At 44.7% G+C, this 23,612-nt stretch overlaps 2 protein-coding genes across 3 annotated transcripts; one reads left to right on the top strand and one right to left on the bottom strand.

Annotated features, from left to right (window-relative positions):
• The first annotated feature begins 358 nt into the window (after nt 1-358).
• On the top strand, nt 359-13,884 carry cd9b (CD9 molecule b). Of its 2 annotated transcripts, none has more exons than XM_079756210.1 (8): nt 359-541; nt 8,667-8,769; nt 11,155-11,252; nt 11,672-11,746; nt 11,862-11,963; nt 12,385-12,474; nt 12,815-12,898; nt 13,163-13,884. In XM_079756210.1, exons 1-8 carry the CDS (start codon nt 473-475, stop codon nt 13,226-13,228), a joined length of 687 nt encoding a protein of 228 aa, XP_079612336.1. In that variant the 5' UTR covers nt 359-472; the 3' UTR covers nt 13,229-13,884. The 2 variants fall into 2 exon arrangements, with proteins under 2 accessions (XP_079612336.1, XP_079612337.1); XM_079756211.1 differs by lacking the exon at nt 359-541 and adding an exon at nt 3,787-4,051.
• A 331-nt stretch (nt 13,885-14,215) lies between these two features.
• Nucleotides 14,216-23,124, bottom strand: gnsa (glucosamine (N-acetyl)-6-sulfatase a). Its single transcript, XM_079756209.1, has 14 exons — nt 22,844-23,124; nt 22,245-22,304; nt 21,342-21,548; nt 20,806-20,871; nt 20,593-20,691; nt 20,221-20,388; nt 19,354-19,436; nt 18,959-19,077; nt 18,658-18,761; nt 18,467-18,568; nt 17,645-17,755; nt 17,114-17,224; nt 16,805-16,965; nt 14,216-16,346 (listed from the first exon to the last, which is right to left on the bottom strand). The coding sequence occupies exons 1-14, from the start codon at nt 22,997-22,999 to the stop codon at nt 16,271-16,273; spliced, it is 1,623 nt and encodes a 540-aa protein (XP_079612335.1). The 5' UTR covers nt 23,000-23,124; the 3' UTR covers nt 14,216-16,270.
• Nucleotides 23,125-23,612: the final 488 nt, after the last annotated feature.

The following is a 23,612-nucleotide window of genomic DNA, read 5'->3' as shown; positions in this document are numbered from 1 at the left end:
TCCATTGAATCAGTATAAGTAATTAAATGTAAAGTGATTGTACTATTGTACCTATTTGGTTTATCAATTTAAGTACCTAGTACAAAGACTTTTAGAGATGCTGCTATTCGAATGTCATCCATTTCGCTAATAGCGACTCATCACTGCCGTGCAGCAACATAAGCAAGAATATTAATAGCAAATGTACTTATTGTAAGTCGCTTTGGATAAACGCGTCTGCTAAATGCCCTATACATAAATGATATGTAAACACAATAAACCAGAATAAAACGAAAGCAGTGACGTTGTAATCAGATGACCCGTGGGAGGAACGCTTTTAAAATGCCCAAAAGCGGTCGAAGACTCAAAGCTAGCGGCATTCTGTCCACAGCGTGCTCTACTCTTCCGCCAACTCCGCCGCTGCAGACCGCACATCAACACTCTTCCTTTTGTGATTTTAAGCCGAAGACAGAGAAATAACATATTTTCTAGAATGGGTGCACTAACCGGTGGAGAGTTATGCGTGAAATACCTACTTTTCATCTTCAATTTCGTATTCTGGGTAAGTGCTGCATCGATTAATAGTCAATATGAAGATGGTTGTTTTTTAACTAGGTCTGGGATCTAATTGGTAGCCTTTTTTCCTTGAACAAATAGGCCGGTTATTAACCGCGGTGAAGTTATATTAGGCAGACTTTCATTCGCAGGATAAAGCGCCTCACCCAGCGCGGTAAGCGCTGCGTACCCTTAACCAGGGGTATCCCTTCTCTTTTATTAGAATTTGTGTTTATATTATTTATACTATTTTACATAAAAATGTGTTGAGCAAGTCAGCATAAAGGTATTGAAAATAATGACGATTTTGAGTCAATCAAACAACCAATCAATTTAGAAAATAAATTGGACCAAATAAATTGGACCAGTATTAAGCGAGTACGAATGCAGAAGTTGTAATTTAAAGGGCTTCAAGCAGGGCTTGAACATCAGAAAGCGTCATGGTATTTGGTGTTGGCGATACTCTGCCATTTTGTGATGCATCGAGAGAGTTTTAGTAATGTAAAATCCAAAAGAAAAACTAAATATACTGTACCCTAGGTTCATCAAATGTTTTTTGCCTCATCCCACATGAGAAATGCTGTGGCAGTTTGCAACACATCAATGTCTCCCCATGATGACAAGTACTTTTAGGATTCGTTATTAAAGAGCCGGACACTCAAAACCCAAAACCTCCTTTTTGGTTTTAAATGTGGTCGATTTACTTAAATGATCGTCAACATAGCAATCAATGCCATCTTATCACTGTCACTTAAATAAGTGAGACTTAAATTAGAGAAAAAAGGGGTAAAATCCTATATTCTTGCCATTCTCGCCAAAACACTACGTGAACGTTCCACCATACTGGACGCAAGGAGCGTTCCTTTCCTGACGTCAAACTACCTTTTTCCGAGGTAGTCTGATGTTACGACCAAGGGGCATTGGCGGCGCGGCCTGTGTGGACGAGTGGAGCTCTGTCTGGGCAGCGGTATACTGCGGTGAGTTCCCCTAAGATAACATGTCAGCAGCATGACATGTTTGGTTCACCCGATCCATATCTGTGAAACCACTACTCCATCACTGGCCTCTGTGCCCAAGGCTCACGCACGAAAGCCCTCCCCGGATGTCATTTCACCTGCCCTCGAGGCAGGGGCCTATTAAAGGGGCCCTTCGACCATGGACCTATTAAAGGCGCGTTCATGGTCCTGATTAACGAGACGCCTCGTCAGTGATGAGACTCACGCTTACGTGAGTTCCCGACTGCGACCATCATGTACACTGCGTTAGGAATCTTAAAGTTCTTCACAGCAGGGTTTTTGTATCCGATAAAAACTGAACTAAAAAGACCTTAGTAGGATCAGTTTCAAGTTCGAATGCCTTTATTTCCTTGTAGCCTATCACCTACTATCCTTTTGCATTTATTTATGAGAAGCACATTGTTTCCACTGGTTATGCTTACACTTATCTAGAGCTGGTTTACCAGTAGGCTACACAATGTTTAAAACAAAAAAAAGTTGATAACAGACGGTTACGTCAATCAATAGTAAAGTATGTGATATGATGGATGATACTTTTATATTTAGTAAAACTTTCATGTTCCGCCATGTTCATGCGCGTCACTAGTAAACCATCACCAACTGGGCAACTCTTATAAAAATCTGGCCCCATTTGCCAAACGGAAGTAGAATCATAAGAGCGTCATGAGGTGTCGTTCACGAGAACATTCCGACGTCGCAAATCTTTTTTTCCCCATAATTCCCAGAGATGTGAACACACCAAAAGCCTGCGATTCATGGACGCCAGCCTTCTTGGTGCCTTCAAAACAGTCAGAGTTTCCGGGTATTTCGGAGGTTGGGTCCTTAAGATCGGAGGATATCGCCTTGAAAACTCTGTTAAGTCAGAGATTTCCCTCGGAATTTTGTGCGGAAGTAGAGCAACCCGAGGCTCCGGGTTGACGTCACAACAATGGCTGCCCGTTTCATTGATAGACTAAAGTGAACTAGCAGCATCGTTTTGTACTGGTAAACCAGCTCTAGATAAGGGCAAGTGTTGCCTTCCATACAGTGGTAATACTGAACGTGCTTCTCATAAATAAAAGATAAAGGATAGTAGGTGATAGGCATCAAGGAAATAAAGGCATTCAAACTTGAAACTGATCCTACTAAGTTCTGATTAGTTCTGACTTGTTTTTATTGGATAAAAAACCCCTGCTGTGAAGAACTTTTAGATTCCCAACGCAGTGCACATGAACGGTCGCTGTGGGGAACACGCGTAAGCGTCATCACTGGCGAGCCGTCTCGTTATCACCAGGCCCCCAGGAACAGTGCATACCTCAGGAATCCACCAGTGATCAGCGGCCAAGCCTGGTATTGCACCTGTTTTAGCGGGCTGTGGACGGGTCCCTCGATTCATGGAGTCCCAGAAGTAGATATCCCCGTTCACTCCAATACAAGTGGGGAACAGGAATGTGTCTCCGCAAAAAAAATCTGGATATCAATCAAAGGCTCATAATTATCTTTATACCATGTAATAATAAAATGTAAGTTTTCTCGTTTCAAAACACCACCTCAAAAGTTTTATTTTATTTATGTATTTTTTGCAGGAGAAGGAGGAGTGGGCAGCTGAAAGGAGTCGTAGTGAAACAAATGTTGTTTCGGCCCGGCATAATAATTGTTAAATACTAATTGGTGTCCACATATAGAGAATCCTTGGGGGGGGGGGGGGGGGAGTATTAATTTATACTTCCATGGTCGGTAATGTTACGTATTTTAAGCACATGGGCTACCATACATAGCCACTAGGAAGTAGGATCGAACACATAAGCCGTGATTACCATACATTGAGCATGCTTCCTTCACTTTGGGAAACAGCCATGAATGCGCCTTTAATCTCGGAATTCTGAGAGTAGATCAAAGCAGTGATGACGCTCTCACCAAAAATGGCTGCGCCCCTAGAGATTTATTTTCTTTGTATTTGAACCACGTTGGCCATTTTAATGTCGTTCACACCCTTGATTACATTGCTACTTTATTCCGGTCACCAATTAATGCATTGCACGGTCTTGCTGATGCAAAGTTGTGTTGTTTTTTTTCGGGCTGGTTTGCCAAAGGTGCTAATGTAGCTAACAATAAACAACGACTAGCCAATTTCACGACACAATCACAAAGAGGAACGGGAACAGTACAAATGTTCCGAGGCCGGAAATGACGTCAAACTCGGAAGGCTGGTGTCCGAGGCATCTGGATCACACCATCAACCTATAGCCCCGCCCCTCGGCTGCGTTTAAATCACAGGTGAGCCACGTTAAGGTGTGGCCCGATTCGCAGCCCTAAAAGAAGACCCTTTTCGTGACCCACCTTCTTTCAATCTCTTCCCCCACTGAAGAAGCGGGATTACTCTCTAAAAAGAGCAGGTTCTTTCTCGCTTTGAGGGGATTTTTGTGTTGTACCTCTTGTTTCGACTGATTGTTTCGACCGACACCATGGCGGCAATGCAGTGCATCAAGTACTTGATGTTTGTCTTCAATTTTCTCTTCTGGGTAAGGTCCACAAGGTCCTGATTATAATGTGCTGGTTTTATCCCAGATACTATCATTGTGAAAGCGTGAGTGCGTGAATGTGAGGATTATTTTCAGTTAAAACATTCAGTGCTGGACGATACTTAATGTTGTTCACCCTCGGTTTTGCATTATTTGCGGCGATTCACCTTATTTAATGTAACTTGCCTCATTCTACATGTTATATTTTGAGGGTATCGGGAAACTATTTTTATTGGGTTTATATTGAACAAAGAGCTGACCTTCGGGAACCATGGTTACACGTCTAGCGCTGTAATTTTGAGGACGGACACTGTTTTTTATTAATCTCTTCTTTAAACACGACTGATCCAACTTCACACGACCGAACATAAACAGAGATAAGAGCAGTTTCGTGTACTTTGGCCAAGAGGTTCTCTATCAGGATCAACCAGCTATGTCGTAGTTTGGCATGGCAGATCATCACATAATCATCAGATAATGGCAGATAATCGATGAAACGTCTTGTTTCATTAATTATCGCAAATCACATCACCTCTCTTCCCTGAACAGTAAAACTCTCCGTACAGAAAACTAAAAAGACAATAGCCTAGCGAGATAATGCTATCTGATGCCAATGTCCTAGTTTCAAGTTAGCCCTAGCATTAGTTCAATCAGAGCTGCATGCACTCTCTAGGGCACCAGCGTTCTAGCTCAAACGTTGGTTTAATCGTGTACATTCAACCAAGCAGAACCCATTACAATTAAATATTAACCGAAGTGAAGGAAGCATGCTCAACGGCCGCCCATTTAAGGACGCTTGATAATGTAAATGAAAAAAATGTACCTGTGCGATTCCTTTTACGTTTTTGCAACGTAATGATATTACGCTATATTTTGCATGGATTGATTTGTTTTAATATGTAAATAGCTGGTGTTTAAAGAAACTACTGTTGTTAATAACAATTACAACAATTAAAATATTAAAATATTTGCCACAGGAGCAGTATTGAAAAGCGGAAGCGCTTCCACACTAGCAAGTCGTTCCAAACTCTGAACGCTACAAACGCTAGGCAGCACTCTAGCCTCATCTCCATAGGTCGCGACTAGCAAGGAAGTGTTCTAGGAAGGTTGCAACCTTCACTTTGGGAAACAGCCATAGTCCTGGTGATAACCATGGAGCTAATCTGTTCCCCCTCCACTAGCAGGGAATGTGGAGGGAGATCGGATTGTTTCGAAATCTGATGGATTCAGTTGTCATGGAAAGATGAGGTTTAAGGCCAGGGACACAAACGTGTCTCTGGCCAAGTTCAATAAGGTTTGGTAGATGTTTTAAAGAATATAACTTCCACTTTGCTAGTTTATGTGGCATTATACTACCGACTTGTATGCTGATTGTGTTTGTATATGTGTGTTATATTCTTATGAAGGTATTATTGTAGCAAAAGTCTTTAGCACCTGTAACTGCAGATTTTGTTTGCCTACACTAAAGTCACAAATGTGTAACAGTAAATTTGAAGTCGTAAATATTTATTTTGCATGTTTACTCTAAAGTCACAAATGTGTAACAGTACATCTGATGTCGTAAATATTTTTTCTACCATTGTAAACACTAAATAGGGTCTACGAGTTCACAAGTCTGTGTTACAGGTGCACGAATCCTATCCTGTGCATCACAACTTCAAATAGTCATGCACTTGATACTTTCGCTGCAATCATTGCAGCTTAGTTGGTGCAAAACAAATTCACACACCCGTGTTTCATAATGAGAGAACATGAGAACATGCATAAAAGTTGTGCATTTGTAAACCCAAATGTGAACTAATGCATCAGAAGTTGCACATCTGTGAAATATTTCCTCACAAATGAAATTATATAGATCGCTATGTTCAATGAGCATTTTAATGAGCGAGCACAAGTCTATCGATACAGCGGCTCGAATCTGCTGCTGCGAGTCTCTTGAGTAGCAGCAGAGTTTTTCTTGTGGATACTTTTGCAACACGTCTAGGTGGTACAAGTGTAGCAAAAGTGATTCGTATCAGTATGAAGCAGAGCGTCCGTGGGCGGGACAAAATTGCAGCATTAACCAATGAAAGTCGCCGGCAGGGGGTGCATTTTTCAAACTACACTGGGACCAGATTGTCGGTGCCGTTACATTTTTTAATGAAAATTGCAAATATTTTTTTAATTAATATATTTATGGATTTATATTACATTTATTTAAAACAAGACGCGCACTGACAGACAAACATGTTGACTATCCCGGGGAGGTTGACTTCTAATCTAACACATTCTGGGTTTGCTGTTGAAACATGGGTTAATGCATGGGCCTGCATCGCAATGCTCGGTAGAGCGCTTGTGGTTTCATTTACCTACGTATTATTCACTCATTAGGATGGCTCTCTGTAAAAAATGTAAATGCAGATCCACAGTGGTTTTAATGGCTCAGCCAGTTATTTTAAATGAAAGGGGAAACCAAGTGAGTGACCCCGTTGCCCTTGTGTTTCATTAGTCGAGTGTGCTTTAGTATATTTGGCATTCTAATCTGTATATAACAAATAATGTGCAGAATTAAATTATTATTGCAAGGGTCATCTACATGCTAAGAATTAAGTTAACGAAACGACAACGATAAGTCCTTAAACAATTAACTCTGCCAAATGTCTCTCAAGCCAAGTGGTAGGAAAAAAAATTCTATTTGAGTGCTTTATGAGGTGAATTTACATATCATTGAATTGGCAGGCTAGGTTGACTCATTTAAAATGCCTTTATGGATATTACTGCAACGCATGCAGATTCAAGGCAGTGAGGGAGGTGCTGCTCTTGCACACTTCTGCGTAGTCCCCGAATATTTTTTAGTAGGACACGGTTCATCTTTTTTGTGATGGTCCAATTACTTACAAATTAGTTTGTCCATGGATTGATAAACCAATCCAATTTCCTGACGCTGAAGCAGTTACGAAAGGGTGCTTGGGTTAATTTACGGACTAAACAATCTTATCTCAACGGCGGGTGGCCATAAAGCTGTCCTTTTATTTATGCACCAGTTTCGGAAGCTTTGTAGTAGGTGGAAGGCCGTTTAACTTATAAACACCTTTTGATCTCAAGTCAGAATCCCCTGTAAAGTGTTTACAGGGGACTCTTGACTTGAGATCTTTAGGTGTAGAACACCTGAACACCATCCGTTAAGAGACCTAATTCTCTATCCCAGTGGTTTGCTATAGTACCCCTGTGGTTCCAGGTGTTGTTGCTGCAACATGGGTAGGTTTGAGTAATGTTTTAAATCACATGACCCATGTTTTTCTTTTAACCCTGGTTGAGGTGCTGACGCTACGTCTGCTATGTGATGACTGTGGCCAGGCTGACTCTTTCACTTCCACCACTGTAGCTTCCACACAGTAGCCACGGGGCTATCGAAAAGCGAAAGATAAAAAGCAAGACATGTGACCACATTGGGAATTCCTCACACCACTGCGGCCTCCAAAGACTAATTCTGTGGTATGTCTTTACTTAACCAGGCATGTGTGCAATGTGGGACACACCGCCAAGATGGCCATTCTCTTTCTCCAGGGCCCATTCTCTGTCTTGATGTGTTTTTGTGGTTTAACACGGGCTACCACTACATTGAGAATGCCAGCAACAAGCCAGGGCATGATCTTCCAGCACAGACGGTAGCTCACCCACATTATCCTTTTGTGCAACACAAGACCTCACTCTGGTGTTATGCTGTGTGTGACATGCCGGCTGTAAGGAATCACTTGCGGTAAAGGAATGATTTAGTCGGCGGTCAGGAGAGCTTTAGTCATTTTGGTGGCTCATGCTTGTGTCAACTGTTTTGCCAAACAGCAGTTCACTGAGTGCTTGTCAAGGCGTCACTGGCGTTAGGTTGTCTTGGCGGCGGCCTGAGAGTGTTGTCGAAGTTTTGCTTTTTAGCAATTTTACACTACTAGAGACGCGCCCCAATTAAAGTAGCAGTAAACTTACTGAGTTGACGTCAGGCAGAGAACCCCTCCTTGCCTCCTCCATTAGTTTTGGTTGTTTAACCAGAAATACAGGCTTGTTGTCTCTATGAACCAGTCTCAGAGAGCTTATCTTGTATCGTGTTCTCCCCCGAGAACCACATCGGTTTGTTTGTCTGGTTTCTGTGTGTTAGGCAGGCATTTATTTTGGAAGCTGTCAGGTTTTGTGTGTATAGTTTGAAAGGTGTGAGTGTGTTTTTGTCTTTTGAGTTTGCTTTGCTTTTGTCCTTTTTTATGAGTTTGCTTGTGAATATGACCCAATTACATGTCTGCTTGGATTGTGTCAACTGCCCTGATTCAAGGAGTCAGTCCATGGAGACGTGTCGCCTGTCAGCGGCTTATTATGCAGGCCGTGTGAGGAGGCTTTTGTATCGGTAGAGGGAGAGAAACAGAAATCCTGCAACCACTTGAGCATGTTACACCTTTTTATCTTAAGAATGTTGTATGGAGTTGGTGTATGTGTGCAGTTTAAGAGGCCTCACCTGGCAGGGTCTGAGAGGACACTGGAGCTGGGTTAGGCTGCACACCTGACGCAAAACCAGCCGTCTCTGCCCACAGATGTGTAAAACCTGGTTTTGTCCTGTCAGAATATAACATTTTTTCCGTGTTTGTGTTGGTAGCTGGCCGGGACGGGAGTGCTGGCTGTAGGGCTGTGGCTGCGTTTCGACACCAGGACGGCGGCCTTGTTCGAGGGACCTGACGCCCCCACGGTCTTCTTCACCGGTGAGCCAATTGGTGCTTTTCACCACTACTGCCCTCCGAGCTCAAAAATGAAATGGCCAATAGGTTATTTTTTTTTTAAGGTTTGGGTATTTGGGCTGGTAAAAATGCAGAGTTGCATAATACAACAGATGCTTGGCTGTTTTTTAGATTCCAAGTTATTTTTAACCATGGCTGCAATGTCATCCTTTTATGTCATAAAAATATTAATGTCACTTCTGTGTTTTAGTTGCAGCTCTGGCCAGATCCCCCTTCTGCATTTTGTCAAGTAAAAAAAATAAAACTCTCCAGAACTGGCAGACCCCCACACTCCTATCACCCACTCCCAATCTTTGTTTCCACCAACCCACCGGCTCTCGTACATGATTACCCTACAGAAAGGGGTTGATCTCCAACCGAACACGAGCCATTTACCTCCCTCGTAATTCACTCCATGCCTGTTTAGTGGTGGGTGGGGTGAGGCTGTGGGGAACCATAACATTAGATGTAGATCTACAGCAGCAATCGCAAAGCTCAGAGTGTGATACCTGGAATATGTAACATGGTTATTAAAAGCTTTTTCTTTTAAGGGCGTTGACTCCTAGAAACAGTGCTGGTTTCTTTCTTGTTTTATATTTACCTCTGTTGCCAGAGAGACAGGCTCCTCCTTATCTGCCATTGTCTGCTGGTAGTGGGCTGGGCCTACAGAGCCGGTCATGCAGGAGAAATGTCATGCTGTCCAGGCCCAGTGCACCGACAATCACAACCCACTGCGTTTGTCATTCCAGAGGAACCAAACACCACAGTCAGTTTCTCATCAATTCCTTCCTTGTTTGCTTCGTGCCGAATTGTTTCTGCGTCGAGTGGCCTTGCCTTGCCCTGGTCTTGGCCAACCTGAAACATTAGGTTAACCAGTGTTTTGACGGTGCCATCTCCGGTGTGCTCTTTAATAAAGAAAGTGTCTGACTTCAAGCAGCCGTTGACCCATTTGTCTATCTCTGGCCTTGGCCTGCCTACTCAAACAGATAACACAACGGTGAACTGTTACCTCCCAGATAGGGAAGTATCAACCACAGGCCACAATTAACTTGTTGGAACCTCCTGTCTGCAGAGAACCCTGTTTGAACCCGGGCTGATGGCCAGCATGGCCTCCCCAGACGGGCAGTCTTGATTCCCCATTTTAGGCCGCAAGAACAAAGGCCAACCTGGGCTCGGGTTGCACGCTATTCACCAAGCACCAAGAAACCTCAAACATTTACCCGTGGCCAACTATGTGGCATCCTACTGCTGACGACCCATCAGCAAAGGAATGTTTGTTTACATCTCTGGCCTCCTCGAGAGTGCGCCGTGATGCGTCTGCAGTGCTAATTGGAGCGCTAGGCGGTTGAAAGAAAGGCCTGTTGGTGTCTTTAAAAGGGTTTCCTCAGAGCGACCGTGCCGGGACGGCTGTGCAGGCATCGACCTGTGTGTGTGTGTGTGTGTGTGTGTGTGTGTGTGTGTGTGTGTGTGTTGAAATCCAGCTGAATCTGTCATCTTGATTGTGTGTGTGTGTGTGTGTGTGTGTGTGTGTGCACATGAGGGCAAGGGGGTATAATGGTGGCACTGTGCTGAAGTCAGGGTAGATGAGGCCAAATATGGTCCACAGTGATGCTTGTCCCTCCACACGCGCACGGACAGACGCACGTACACGCCAATAAATACAGGCCCCTCTCTTTGTTTGGGAACAGGGATGCTTTTGTTTTTTCACTCTTTTGTTTTCGCTCAATCTCAAGAACTGTCACAGCTAGACTGCAAAGTGGGCTGATGTGTTGTCGAATTGATGTAGGAATGACATCTTGGTGCCTGTGTACACGTGCTCAAGTTAATTTAAATTATCCCCCCCACTGCCTGCAATCTCTCATTGTGTCTAATCTATATTTGCAAATGAGTCATAATGTTTATGACTCATAGCTGCCATCTAAAGACGATGACACCCCATCTCAACACTCAACACTTCAGAGGGGGCTTTTTTTAACTACCATTTACCCCACCATTCGCTGTTCTGAAATCAACATCTGACGCCACTGTCCGCCACGCACATTTTGAGCCTGTGCTTACATTGCGGAACAATTGTGGAACAAGCCGGCTCAGAGTGTCATAGCCGGCCTCACCAGCACATCTAGAGCCAACTTAAATAGCAAACAAACCACCACTGGGCATCCAGATGATCTTACAGTATGACGGCTGGTGCTGGAACTGTTTGGTTACACTTGATAAGAAGGGTGCATTAATTAACACTCGTAATACAGTATCGGGGAAGATATATATGTGTGTGTGTGTGTGTGTGTGTGTGTGTGTGTAAATGAAAAATGCGCTTTGTGCCATGCCTGACCTGGGTTAGTGTCTGTCATTTTGTGTTGCGCGTGCTAGGCGTGTACATCCTTATTGCGGCGGGAGCGCTGATGATGGTGGTGGGCTTCCTGGGATGCTGCGGCGCCATCAAGGAGTCTCCCTGCATGCTAGGATTGGTGAGGGCGACTCTTTAACATCCATCACCCCGACCACTCCACCACACTCTGTCGTCGCACACATTAAAGGTCCCATGAAATGCTCACGAGGTGTGAGTGTGATTAACCTTACAAGCCGTTTGGAAAAATCTGCCCCTTATGACATCACAAGTGGGTGTGTCCACCTAGATTTAAGGTGGATAGATTAGTCTACCAGCCTACCCAGTGGTCTGTAGCAAACGTTGCTCATCTATCTGTCATACATCTAGGGGGACACGCCCACTTGTGATGTCATAAGGGGCGGATTTTCAAAACGGCTTGCAGCGACTCATCACACTCACACCTGGTGGCATATCATGGGACCTTTTAAATAGTTACATTTTTGACGTTGGGTGGGACCACGCGAGACTGACGTGTTGTTTGTTGACCTGTTTTTCTAGTTCTTCTTCTTCCTGCTCGTCATCTTCGCGATTGAAGTGGCTGCCGGGATCTGGGGCCTGTCCAACAAAGACCGGGTACGGCGACCCACAAACTTGTGCAGCACGCACACGTCTTCTTCTCTGATTCTGGCATTCATGCGTTTCCGTCTGTGAACCTCGGCGCTGAGCGCTCACCGTCTCTCCGTTTTAGGTGGTGGAGGACGTGACGGAGTTCTACAAGCAGACCTACGCCAACTACAAGGACACCCGCCAGGAGGCGCTGAAGGAGACTCTGCGGCTCATCCACTTCGGGGTGAGACGAGTGACCGGTGCAGGATGGGAACCGTGTCGGTGGATCCGCAATGGTCCAACTCCCCTCACAAGGGAGGGCTCGATGTTAAACACACAAACGATAACGTGGGAGTCATTTTACGCTTGAGTTCAGAGTTGGTCATAAGGACTCTTAATTCTTGGAAGCATTCCCATATTTTATGGAATGATTCGAACTATGACCTGTTAGGAAATTTGTAAACAAGTCTAAAATCAGAGGCTATATCCGCCGACCACCCACTCTATAGCCACCAATAGCTCACTGTGTTAAACGTAAGTCTATTTTGCCACCAGTAGGTCACTGTTGAACAAATCAGATCTGCATTGCCACTGTGTTAAACGTCTCGGGTCTGTATTGCCACCAGTGGAACTGACGTTGTGTGGTGGTTGTGTCCCCCTCCCAGCTGGACTGCTGTGGCCCCACAGGGACCGTGATCGACGCCGCCAAGGACATCTGCCCCAAGAAGGAGGGCCTGGAGGTCCTCATCACCACGGTAACGCATTTTACCCAGCCCTGTTAATGGTTACGCATAAGAAAAGCATTTTCTTGCTTTTTCCTGTTTTGACACGTATCCCGTAAAAACGGATCCTTTGGCTTAGTCCTGACTGCAGCGACCCGGGTTTGATTCCTGCCCGTGGTCATTTGCTGCATGTCCTCCCCTCTAGCTCCCATACCTTTCTCTCTATAATAAAGCATAAAAATGCAACAAAACCCTTATGAGCCTGGAGTTGGTATCGGATCCCATCGTGGCAGACATATTCGTACCCAGTAAGGTGGAGGAATGACGGGGCTGGTCGGCCGACGTGGTCCCCTGGCTGTCTGTGTGTTCCCAGAGCTGCCCCGCTGCCATCGACGAGGTGTTCAACGGCAAGCTGCACATCATCGGAGGGGTGGGCATCGGCATCGGGGTCATCATGGTGAGTGTGTACCTCCGGGGGGGGGGGGGGGGGGGGGTTCCACAATGTTCCACAATGTTCAACAGCGGCAACCCCCTTATGAATCAAGCTGCCTTGTTAACACTTCCTCTGTTTCCTCCTCCACCCTTTGAAGATGGGGGCGGGGGGGGCTGTGAGGTCGGCTACGAAGGCCGGGTTGTTCCGCAATGTTCAACAGCGGCAACTCCCTTATGAGTCAAGCTGCCTTGTTTACACTTCTTCCGTTTCCTCCTCCACCCTTTGCAGATCTTTGGCATGATCTTCAGCATGCTGCTCTGCTGCGCCATCAAGAAGTCCCGGGACTTTGTCTAAACTCGCCCACCAGCGTCTCCTTTTAACTTATATGTTTATACCCCCTCCACATCCACCTCGTCACTGCTTTAGATTTTTTATACATTTAGTTTTTTAGCAGTAATCCAATAGCCTTTAGCTGTCTGTAGCACTGCCCCTGCTGGATGGACCAGGGGTCCTGTGAGAGCGGGGGGCAGTGAAGCTCTCGGCCCTGTAGATGTTCATGTTTGCAGGGTTCTTCGTACACCTTGCCTTTTTTTAATACGTTGCATGATTTGTTATTACAATAACCCGAAGGGGAATCTGAGAGGTTGCGTTAAATATCCCTGTCTTTTTATTTTATTGTAATCTATGTATATGGATGAGTGTGAAGGATACTAGGCCAAGTTTACTTATTTTTGTGGTATGTAGGACGATAATTTTGGTACACACCGGTCAAACAAGGGTATGTGGCACATGATGTACGTTATAACTGCATATCGGTCAACCGCAAGGAGCGGCCCCACATAATGGTGTTTAACATGAATTTAAATTTCTTTAAAATAACCTGTGCAGTCTAGTTTTTCAGCTGGTGTTGACTTGTGTTAATTTAAGAAACTTGGATTTCTTCTAATGCAAATTGTTTTGACAGGTAAAGATTGTGTCATTTGTGATGGCAAATAAACTAATCAGGTAGACCTTGGTGGACTTTCTTCTGCATGATTCAACTATGTTCTTACAGATGATGACATGACTAATCTCATTCTGTCAACAAAAATACAAATCTTGATAAACCAACAGGTGCCATGAGAAAAGTGCATACATTAATTTAATTTTGTGCAAGACTATCCAGATGTGCAAAAATAAAAACCAAAAACAATTCTCGTTTTTCAGCACATGTGTTAACTTGAGCTTTAATTTTTACTTCAAAGTCCGACAATGGATTACATCTAATGCAAATATGTAAAAAAAGATGGTAAACCTTGTTGGATCATCATTCAATAACCTTGCACAGATGACATGAAATTTTCTGGCTGAAATTAAAATCTTTTATTTCAACAAAAAGCCACAAAATACATTTAAACATCTTTGAAAAAAAAAGTGCCAGAACAAGTGCATACATTAATTAGAATGTTATGTTAAGTCTGGATTCAGTACAGCTGTCTCCTACAAATTATAATTTAGTTTGGTAAGAGACTATCCAGATATGCTAACACTCAAACTTGCAAGGACATGATCATCTGCAACATGAACAGAAATAAAGATTAAAATAATTTCAACAGTGGCAGTCTCAAACTGCAGAATTTAAAAACTCTTTGGCTACACAAGATCAGATCCATAAATTGTCAGTAAAAAAAGTCTGCAAGATAAGGACAATGTAATTGAAATGTTATCTGTACTTTAGAACTAATTGTATTGTTGAGTGACAAAAGGACATGTACAACCTAAAGCTTATGTTCACACGATAGAGTTTGTTCAGTGATATCACCATCTTGTCATGTGATGAGTAGAGCACGAAAATGGTTCCCTCTTTGAGTTAATTCATTGACTGGTTCATTCCTCACGTTCACTTTTGAAACTAAACCTGGAGGCAAGGAACCATGATTTGGTCGTCTTGTTGGCATTGCAAGACATTGATTTATAGTTTCACAGTTATATGTTCCCTTGGACTACAATATTGTAACACTTAAGTAATTTTCCTCATTGAAATAATGTAGTTGGAAGCTATCAAATGCTCACAGTTACATAATTATGAATTGCAAATAAAAGACTACTTGAACAAGCATCAAGCAGTGTCTGAATATTTGCCCCAATTTTCAATATGTGCACAAGTTCTCCGTTCTATTGAGTAGACCAATGAAATGTTCTAAACGTCTAATGGAACATTTATTTTAATTTAGGTTAAAAATCATTCTCCCATATCAAACATGCATTTGAACCAAGAGGAACCAACAATGATTCATGATGACACATGGGTCTACAGTGGGTTGCTAAATCTTCACGGTGGGGTTCACAAAGGGTTTGTTGATTCAACTAAAACTGAGTGAATCATTTAAACCAACAATCATCCGACATGATGACAAACCAAACATTGTGAAACAATTCTTGCTTTTGATTACTTCAGGGGTCAAAAGGTGTGGTTGCCCTCTGACCTTTAGGGTAAGCAGTCCTGGTCGGGTCACTTCATGGCTCATGTGGAAGGCAACAGGGTCACTCAACGGAGGCATGCCAAGCAGTTTGGGAGATGGTTGAAAAATAAAATATATATAGACTTTCTGCAATTTCAATTCGAAAACGAATATGGATTCCCCATTTAACTTGTTTTAAATCGTAATAAACACCGTCTCTAAGAATGGATCGATGGGGTCAAGGGTTTCTCTTGGTTGAAACTGTAGCAAGCAGAGTTGACTTCTGTTTTATGCCAGGGTGTTCAGCCAGCAGGAAACACATTAAGGAGGTGTGTGTGTAGGATAGATAGGGTGACGACGAGCAGGAAGGCGACCAAAGGGAAGCTCTTGGTCAGAGAATTGGGGATTTGGACCCCTTTAGGTCTCCAAGTGTGCATGCGACTAGCCACGATCTGGGTTCTTAAAGGTCCCATGACATGCCACCAGGTGTGGTGGGATTAGCAGTTACAAGCCGTTTTGGAAATCGGCTCATCTATCCATCACATATCTAGGTGGACACGCCCACCTGTGATGTCATAAAGGGCCGATTTCCAAAACGGCTTGTAACTGCTAATCCCACCACACCTGGTGGCATGTCACGGGACCTTTAAGGACCTCTGTACCACAGCAGGTCCGTTTAAGAGAAAGGGCGCCCCCCCACTGAAAGTGGCAGTGTTGGGTATTGCAACCACTCAAAAAAGGCCTCCGATTTTACCCTGTCAACTGAACAGGGCTTCCGACCTTCATTCAATCATCAAACTTTGGGAGACTCCCAGAGATAAGGCATCAACATCGAGAAAAGGCTGGACAGAATCAACTACGACACACACACACACACACACACACACACACACACACAGGAAAGTCAGCCCTTCTTCCGTTTACTTCATCATCCTCTCTGCAGGCCTCCCGCTCCTTACTTGGTCCCGTGTCGCAGCAGGCTCAGCCGGGTCCGGTGGCTGCCGAACATGTGGCGGGGATCGAAGCGGTACCTGAGAGAGAGAGACATGGAGATAGACATGGAGAGAGAGTGAGAGAGGCATGGAGAGAGAGTGAGAGAGACACGGAGAGTGAGAGAGAGGCAGAGAGGAGAGAATAAATACATGGAGAAACATAAAAATACACATGGTCATTGTGTGATTTCATTCGTTTGTGTCACCATACACAAGTATCCAAAATGAGCTTCAATAATAAATAGTACAGTAATCACCTAATTTGGCTCATAGGAGTAGAAAGAAAGAAAGAAAGAAAGGGGAGCAGGAAATAAAGAGGCATACATCTCACTCTTGTCAGAGACAGGACAGAAATCCCTTCCTCAACACAACACAGGATCTGTACAATTATATCATGTGAACAGAGTAAAAGACCCACATCAAAAAAATCCAACAAAACGACCTTAAGTGTTAAACCAAACAGACAACAGGAATCTCTCAGGGTCTTAGCAACGCACCTGGAGTCGTACACCCCAGGGGTCCGGCAGGAGGGTCCGGAGCAGGACTGCAGCATCATGAGGCGGTGGTTCATCTTCTCCAGGACCTCCTGGTCGATGGTCTTGGCGATGTTGGCCAGCTGGAAGGGGTCGGCGGTCACGTTGTACACCTCCACGAACACCTGGGTCAAAGGGTCAAAGGTCAAAGTTTAGGAATACACACAAAAAAAATAAATAACAGAAGCAATGTTTAAAAGGGCCATAATGTTACCACCAGGTGTGCGGTGGAGTCATCATTATAAGCCATTTTACAATCTTTGGGTGTTGTACCTCGTTGTCGTCAAACTCGCAGTACTGGAGGTCGGTGGAGGGGGCGACGCTACGCACACAGGCGTAGGTGTTGTTGAAGGCGTCCTCGCACACGCAGTCAGGGAAACACTCCTGGGGGAGATATTTAGAGAACCGGAGGGGTGTAGAATGATGAGCAGACGTCTTGGTGACTTCCAAAGGCACAGTGGGTCTCAATGTAAAATAACTACCAGACCTCGGTGAGTGTTCTGCATCTAATACATTTTAACACCATGATCAACCATGTTATGTCAACTACGTAAAGAAAATTACGTTGATTTCATGATTTCGTCTCTTTTCAATAGGCATAGCATATTTTGTGTTTCAAGCTCTTCAAACTTGTCATTTTCAAATGATTCTTAATATACAAATATCCCATTTTTAGCACTGACTGACCCTTCTGACTACTTGGTTGCAAGTGCAGCTGTAGCTCACAGAGTCATTCCAATTCTCCCCCCTTAAAAACACATCTCCCTCCCCTCCCTGTCCGTCCATCGGTTGTGGTTTCCCTACCGAGACCCCCGGACCGAGCAGGGGGCAGGAGGGGTCTGAGATGTTGTGACCCTCGCCCTCGTACTCCACCAGCACATCTGTCCTCCAGCTGCTGGCGTTCACCCGGCCCTCCTGGTGGGACAAAACACACGGTGAGACCCCACGCCCAAACGGACCTCCTCTTCGGGTGACCTGGTTACTGACCGCCCCGATCAGGTGGTCCTACACAGGAACGGGCACTTTGGTTTAAAGTTAGAGATTCACGCAATGCCGCGCCCAAAGGACAAAACCCATAGCCGGGCGATTGCCACAAGAAAATGACAGCAGCTTCCCCAGACCAAGCTCAATCATAGTTTGAGCTTGGTCTGGGGAAGCAGCCGTCATCTTCTTCAGCACAAGAGGCGTGATCGACGGGCCTAGTTCAACTGACTCTGTATGCCATTGGCTGCTTCCCTGTCATCCTTGTGTTAAACCAGCCAATAGCGCGCCAGGGGGAAAAAGCCAGCTTGGTGATTGGCTCCCGCAAAAAACAATCTTCTGCAAGGCGACCTCAAATCGCTGGCAGAACGGGCGGGGCTACCCAGTCTACAAAACCCCATCATGAAATCGCCCTAGGCCTTTCGACCCCCACCCCCCCTATCTAAATCCATCAAAACTGTGTAGAAAACGGCACCAAAGTAGTCGTTGAAACGTGAACCAACTACACAACGCGTGTTATTACGTTGAATTATTAATTGAATTTGAGGAATAATAATCAACAGCAATGCGAGAGTCTATGGGGATCCTATGTGGGTCTAATGGAAACCACAGTAAAGTAATGGAGCGGCGGCGGCGGCAGCTCACCAACACAGGCAGGAAGGACATGCCGTCCATCTGGGTCTTGTTGACGTCGTAGCCCGCGATGTCCAACATGGTGGGACCCAGGTCCACATTGGCCACCAGCAGCTGGGACACACCACAGCAACGCAATCAGTCCGTCAATCAAGTACAAAAAAAATACAAACCTACAATGTGTTTATGAAGTGAAAATGTACCTTGCTGGTTTGGTTGGGCTTGATGTTGGGCCCTCTGACCATGAGAGGTACCCTGATGTCAAACTCATACAGTTGCCTCTTGTCCAGAGGAAGAGAGAACTGGCCTGAGAGAGAGAGAGCGAGGAAGACCCAGAGTATCACATTTTCAGCTACATTTGAAACACAAAACACAATGATCCGGAGTACAATGAACTACAAAACATAAACGGAGATGCTCGAGTTGACGACAACAGATCATATTTAAACTCTTCCTTTTATTCCTGGCCTCTTCCTTCCCGAGAGTCTGTGTGTGTGTGCATACCGGTGTGGTAGCCGTTGTCGGAAGTGAAGAAGACATATGTGTTGTCAAGTTCCTTGCTGGCCTCTAGGGCGAGCACCAGGCGCTCCACCAGGTCGTCCACCGAGAGCAGAGTCCGCCACCTGCAGGCCGGAGGGACACGGTGCATCCCCATGGAGAATAAATACAACGTCAATGCATGGGGATTTAGATCACTTATCACCAAATGGATGATAGATTACCGACATAAATGGTCTCTGCTAGGGTAGAAGAACCCCGAAACAATGGAAGACAATGAAATGAAGAAGAAATGAAATGAAGGAAATGGCGGAGGATGTGATGAATACATGTGGGGGGAGAGGGATGTCTGTGAGAGGTCGGGGGGGGGGGGGGGGGGGGGGGGGGGGGGCAAGTAATACCGGCTTCTGAAGGCGTTGTCCAGGAACTGGATGGAGGCATTGCTCATTGGGGTCTTGGCCTGTCTGATCAGCCAGTGTTTATCCTGGAGGAGGAAATACATAAACAATATGGATAATCCGACCCAATAAGTAAAGATAGAGCTGGCGTAATCATTTTCGATTTTTACACTTATAGATAAATGTGGAACGGTTTTGACTGTTAGAAGAAGAGAAGAATACACTTTTTAATCCACTGCCGAAATTCATTCTCTGCATTTGACCCCTCCTGACCAGCGAGGAGCAGTGTAGCGCCTGTGAACCGACTCTAGCTTTCAGTGCTCTTGCCTTGGTAACGTGCTAAGCAGGAGTGGTCTCTTGCACGTTAACCAGTTCGGTAAGTCTAGCGTTTACAAGGAAGCGAGGACATTAACACCTATTTTTTTTTTCCTCTGAATGAATAGAAGTGTGACTCAAGCGTTGACACCTTTGAGTTCTCTAGAAGTCAAAGTGAAAACTCCTTCTTGTATCCAGAATCAGACCCGTTTCAGAAGTAGAAGGAGATGTAATAGAGTTGGTTAAAATACTTCATAACATATCGATTTGCGATGTTTGCTGATATTCCTATTATTTGTGGTAGGAACATCACGCACGCACACATAAACAATGTTGTCGCACTCGGACACACTTGGAGGAAATGAGCAGGCAGGGTTACATAATATATATCGTTTTTAAAAGGGGCATTTGGTTTCTTTTGGCGCCTTTCAGTTCCCTGTCAGTCGCAGACTTTGTTCTTATCAGTTCCGCAGCGAAGTAAAAACAAACAACCAGCGTGTTTCACCACATAGAGGTTTCACTTTCAGGGGGCCGGCTGCCGCATCCAGGACCCACCTTCCCATGTACGTTGAAGTTTGGGTCCCTGGGGGCCTGGGTGTCCTTGTACTTGTCCTGGTACTGGGGGGCCGGAGTCCAGGGGGAATGGGGGGCCGGGGTGGACACCATCATGAAGAAGGGCTGGTTCTTGGACTTGTAGTGCAGGAAGTCCAGCGACACGTTGGCCTGGGAGAGGGGGGAAGTGGAAAAGAGAAGCGGTTTTGTGGGAGAGAGTTGAAAAACCATGTGGTGGGAAAGTATTTTTGGATCATCATGATCATCATGACCATGACCCATACATTGATGATAACAACCACCATATATTAGTGAATGACTGAATGGCTCCAGACTGAAAAGGTAGTTGACAGTTGAGTAATGATTAGAACTCACCAGAACATCGGTCAGGTAGTCCTTGCTGTACTCCGCTCCATGAACCTCAGGCTTCCCGTTCACAGACAGAGTGTAGTTGTAGTACTTGGAGTTCCGCTCCTGGCCAACAGCAAATCATTGAACATCATGTTAAAAGGGACTATTTCAATAATAGGGTTTCTATAAACCTTTATAGAACACATCAAAACGGGCAGGTGGTGGCCAAAGTCTTACCAGTCCAATCCATTGGGTCCAGCCCAGCGGGACATGGCCAAGTCCGCCAGCCTTGCCGTCGCCGTACTACACACACACACACACACACACACACACACACACAAAATTCCAAAATAGTCGACCAAAGATGCAAGAGGTTGGAGGACGCAAATATCAATCAGACCGGTTAAAAGACGCTGAATGATGGGTTTTCTGAAATCAACTTATGACGCATTAGGTAATAGGCACACCAACGACCAACACCCTAATACTACAGCATGAACTACATGCCCTCTCTGTAATAATTCCCTTTTTTCACACCATTTCCTCCTGCCCTATTCCTCTCTCATTCATGTATTGTAGCCCCCCCCCCAACCCCTTCAGATGAAGGAAGTACTGGCCTCAACAATAGAGAGTCTAGCGTTTATTCTGGTCAGCTGAAAATCATGTACTACCACATTTGCATTCAGGCAAAACTCGGGAGTACATACTCCATTCGTGTGAGCGTCAAACTCGGATAACAAGGCTTCCATCCACTCCCTCTCCCTCCCTCCTACCTGGTTGAGGTATTTCCCAGCAAAGAAGGTCTGGTATCCTCCCAGGTTGTGCAGCATGGCCGGGAAAGTGTTGGGCTCCTGGCTCTTCTGCCAGGCCGCGCTGCTGCAGTTGCCCTCCAGCGTGTTGTTGATGACGTGGTGGTTGTGGGGGTACTTCCCCGTCAATATGCTGGCCCGGCTTGGGCAGCAAAGTGGGCTGGCCACGAACTGGGGGTGGTGGAGTTGATGTTATTGGTGGAGGTGGCCGTGAAGATGTGGGGAGATTGGGCGCAGATAAACGGTAGAAAGACAAAATGACAATTCAATTGTCATTTTGTCAATCAAATGCAAACAAATCAAATACAGACAAGTCAATCAAATACAAACACTGACATTGGAAAAGGATGTTGAAGTGCAAGAACAGGGTAGCCAGTTCAACCCATAACCCACGATGACTTTCAGCGTTTTTAAGGAAACCTTTGCCTGGTCGTTTACACAGTTCATACACTGAATTCCACTTCAACCAAAGATATTCTGAAATGTGATTATTTTACATGCAGAGCTCAGTCATGACTAGGTGTTCCCCTATCACAATCCTGAACTCAAATGAAACCAACAAGTGCACACACATGTACGGAGAACGTCAATTCGTAACATTGTGTTTGTAATGACTAGGCTGGACAGTTATTTTTCTCAAAGTTGAAATATGCACTTGAGCACAAAAGCAAGCCTGGACTTGACTCTGGGTTCACTGTGGTTTATCAGCACAAATGTCACTGTATACATTGTTGTCTTGCTGTCTGATTATGGGTCATCACTGGAGAAACCAGTGAACCTTTATTAAAGTAATAGGAACACAGTTTGGAAGGTACAAACTCTGGTGAATATGGGAAAATTAAGTGGCGTAAAGTGATGGTTACTTACAGCATTCGTGAACGAGATCCCTGCATCTCCAATTAACTTTTTAGTCTTGGCAAGTGGACTCTGAAAGCGAGGAAGTTTCAGCATTACTTTAGAAATGAACTGAGCAAAATGCATATTACCATAAACAGCACTTTGTACAAGAATCTGCTCTACTGCCTAATCATTTCAATTTCAAAAGACATGATGACGTTTATATTCCTCCTCTTGATATTGTTTTCTTGTCCAAGTCCCTTTTTTAAAACATAATTCAACAGCGGTAGGCCTACTACAAAACAAGGAAAATAAGTTTTAACGACCAAAGTCTGAATATGTCAACACCAAGGATGAAAACCCCCGTGATCAGGAGATTAGAAGTAGAATGAACACATATTTGTGCTAGTTGCCAAATTCCCAACACCTGACTCACTAAAGTGTTCAGAAAGGGAAGTGTCTGAATCACAGCGCATACACCTTCCATATAACAACATGTGACTACAAAGCCAGTGTTAAGGATGCCTGACTGTCCTGCTGTACGTATGCTGATGTCCGCATTCTACATGGATGCTCATGATGAACAAACAAGACATCCATTGCAGAAACGTCCCCCACAGTCTACTCACCAGACCCCCGATAGCGATGTCCAGGTCGTCGGTGAGAATCAAAACGATGTTAGGTTTTCGGTTCGGCTTGGCAGTGACACTCAGACCGCTCAACAAAGTGACGCAGATTAAAAGCCCGTTTAGAAAAGTCGGCAGACGATGTCCGACAGAGGCCATTATCCCTTGCAAATGTCAAGTCGTGCAGCCGCCTCCACTTGTCCAAACAGCTCAGCTCGATAGAAAAATATGAGGTGTTCTTATAAGCATTCCAGACACGACACTAGCGACTCACGGCCCGCTGCTTCCTGGTCTCTAGTCATGTGATCCTGAGCTACGGAAGCCCGAGTCAGCTGCTCGACATGCTTATCCATGCGCACTCATTGGGAGACAGACCTGTGACTGTGCAGTCATGTGGTCCTAGACTGAAACAAGTCCCAAGTCATATTGACCATATTTCAAGAAAGTCCCATGTCATGTGGTCCAAGCCTCAATCAAGTCTGTACATATACAACTACATTCTTGTTGCGCAAGTCAAGTCACAGGTTCATTGGTATTGGGTTATTCGTTTAAGCCATTCAATGACATTGCATTTATGCGGCGTTGTAAACGTACTTGTAATGTGTACAAACTTAAATATTTAAATATTCTCCCTTCCACAAATGCACGCGCACGCATGCCTCTATCGTTGATATATCGATTGGGAAATGGATTATAGGTATAGATAACTTTACGCAACATCCTTTGTTAATGATAGTAAATTAATTAATTCAATAATATAGTTATTTAGTCA

The sequence above is a fragment of the Pollachius pollachius genome (genome assembly GCF_949987615.1).
Source record: "Pollachius pollachius genome assembly, chromosome: 18".
NCBI lineage: Eukaryota > Metazoa > Chordata > Actinopteri > Gadiformes > Gadidae > Pollachius > Pollachius pollachius.
The sequence above is the reverse complement of the archived record's forward strand: the minus strand, read 5'-3'. Positions and strand labels throughout refer to the sequence as shown.

Bases quoted from the DNA above. Each gene is read 5' to 3' on its own strand.
- gnsa (XM_079756209.1), bottom strand. From the start codon at position 22,999: ATGGCCTCTGTCGGACATCGTCTGCCGACTTTTCTAAACGGGCTTTTA. The intron at 22,305-22,843 runs GTGAGTAGACTG...CCTCGCTTTCAG, and splicing joins ACATCGCTATCGGGGGTCTG to AGTCCACTTGCCAAGACTAA. The intron at 16,347-16,804 runs GTGCGTTGCTAA...TCTCTCTCTCAG, and splicing joins CCTGGGGTGTACGACTCCAG to GTACCGCTTCGATCCCCGCC.
- cd9b (XM_079756210.1), top strand. From the start codon at position 473: ATGGGTGCACTAACCGGTGGAGAGTTATGCGTGAAATACCTACTTTTC. The intron at 542-8,666 runs GTAAGTGCTGCA...TTGTGTTGGTAG, and splicing joins TCTTCAATTTCGTATTCTGG to CTGGCCGGGACGGGAGTGCT. The intron at 11,253-11,671 runs GTGAGGGCGACT...CTGTTTTTCTAG, and splicing joins CTCCCTGCATGCTAGGATTG to TTCTTCTTCTTCCTGCTCGT.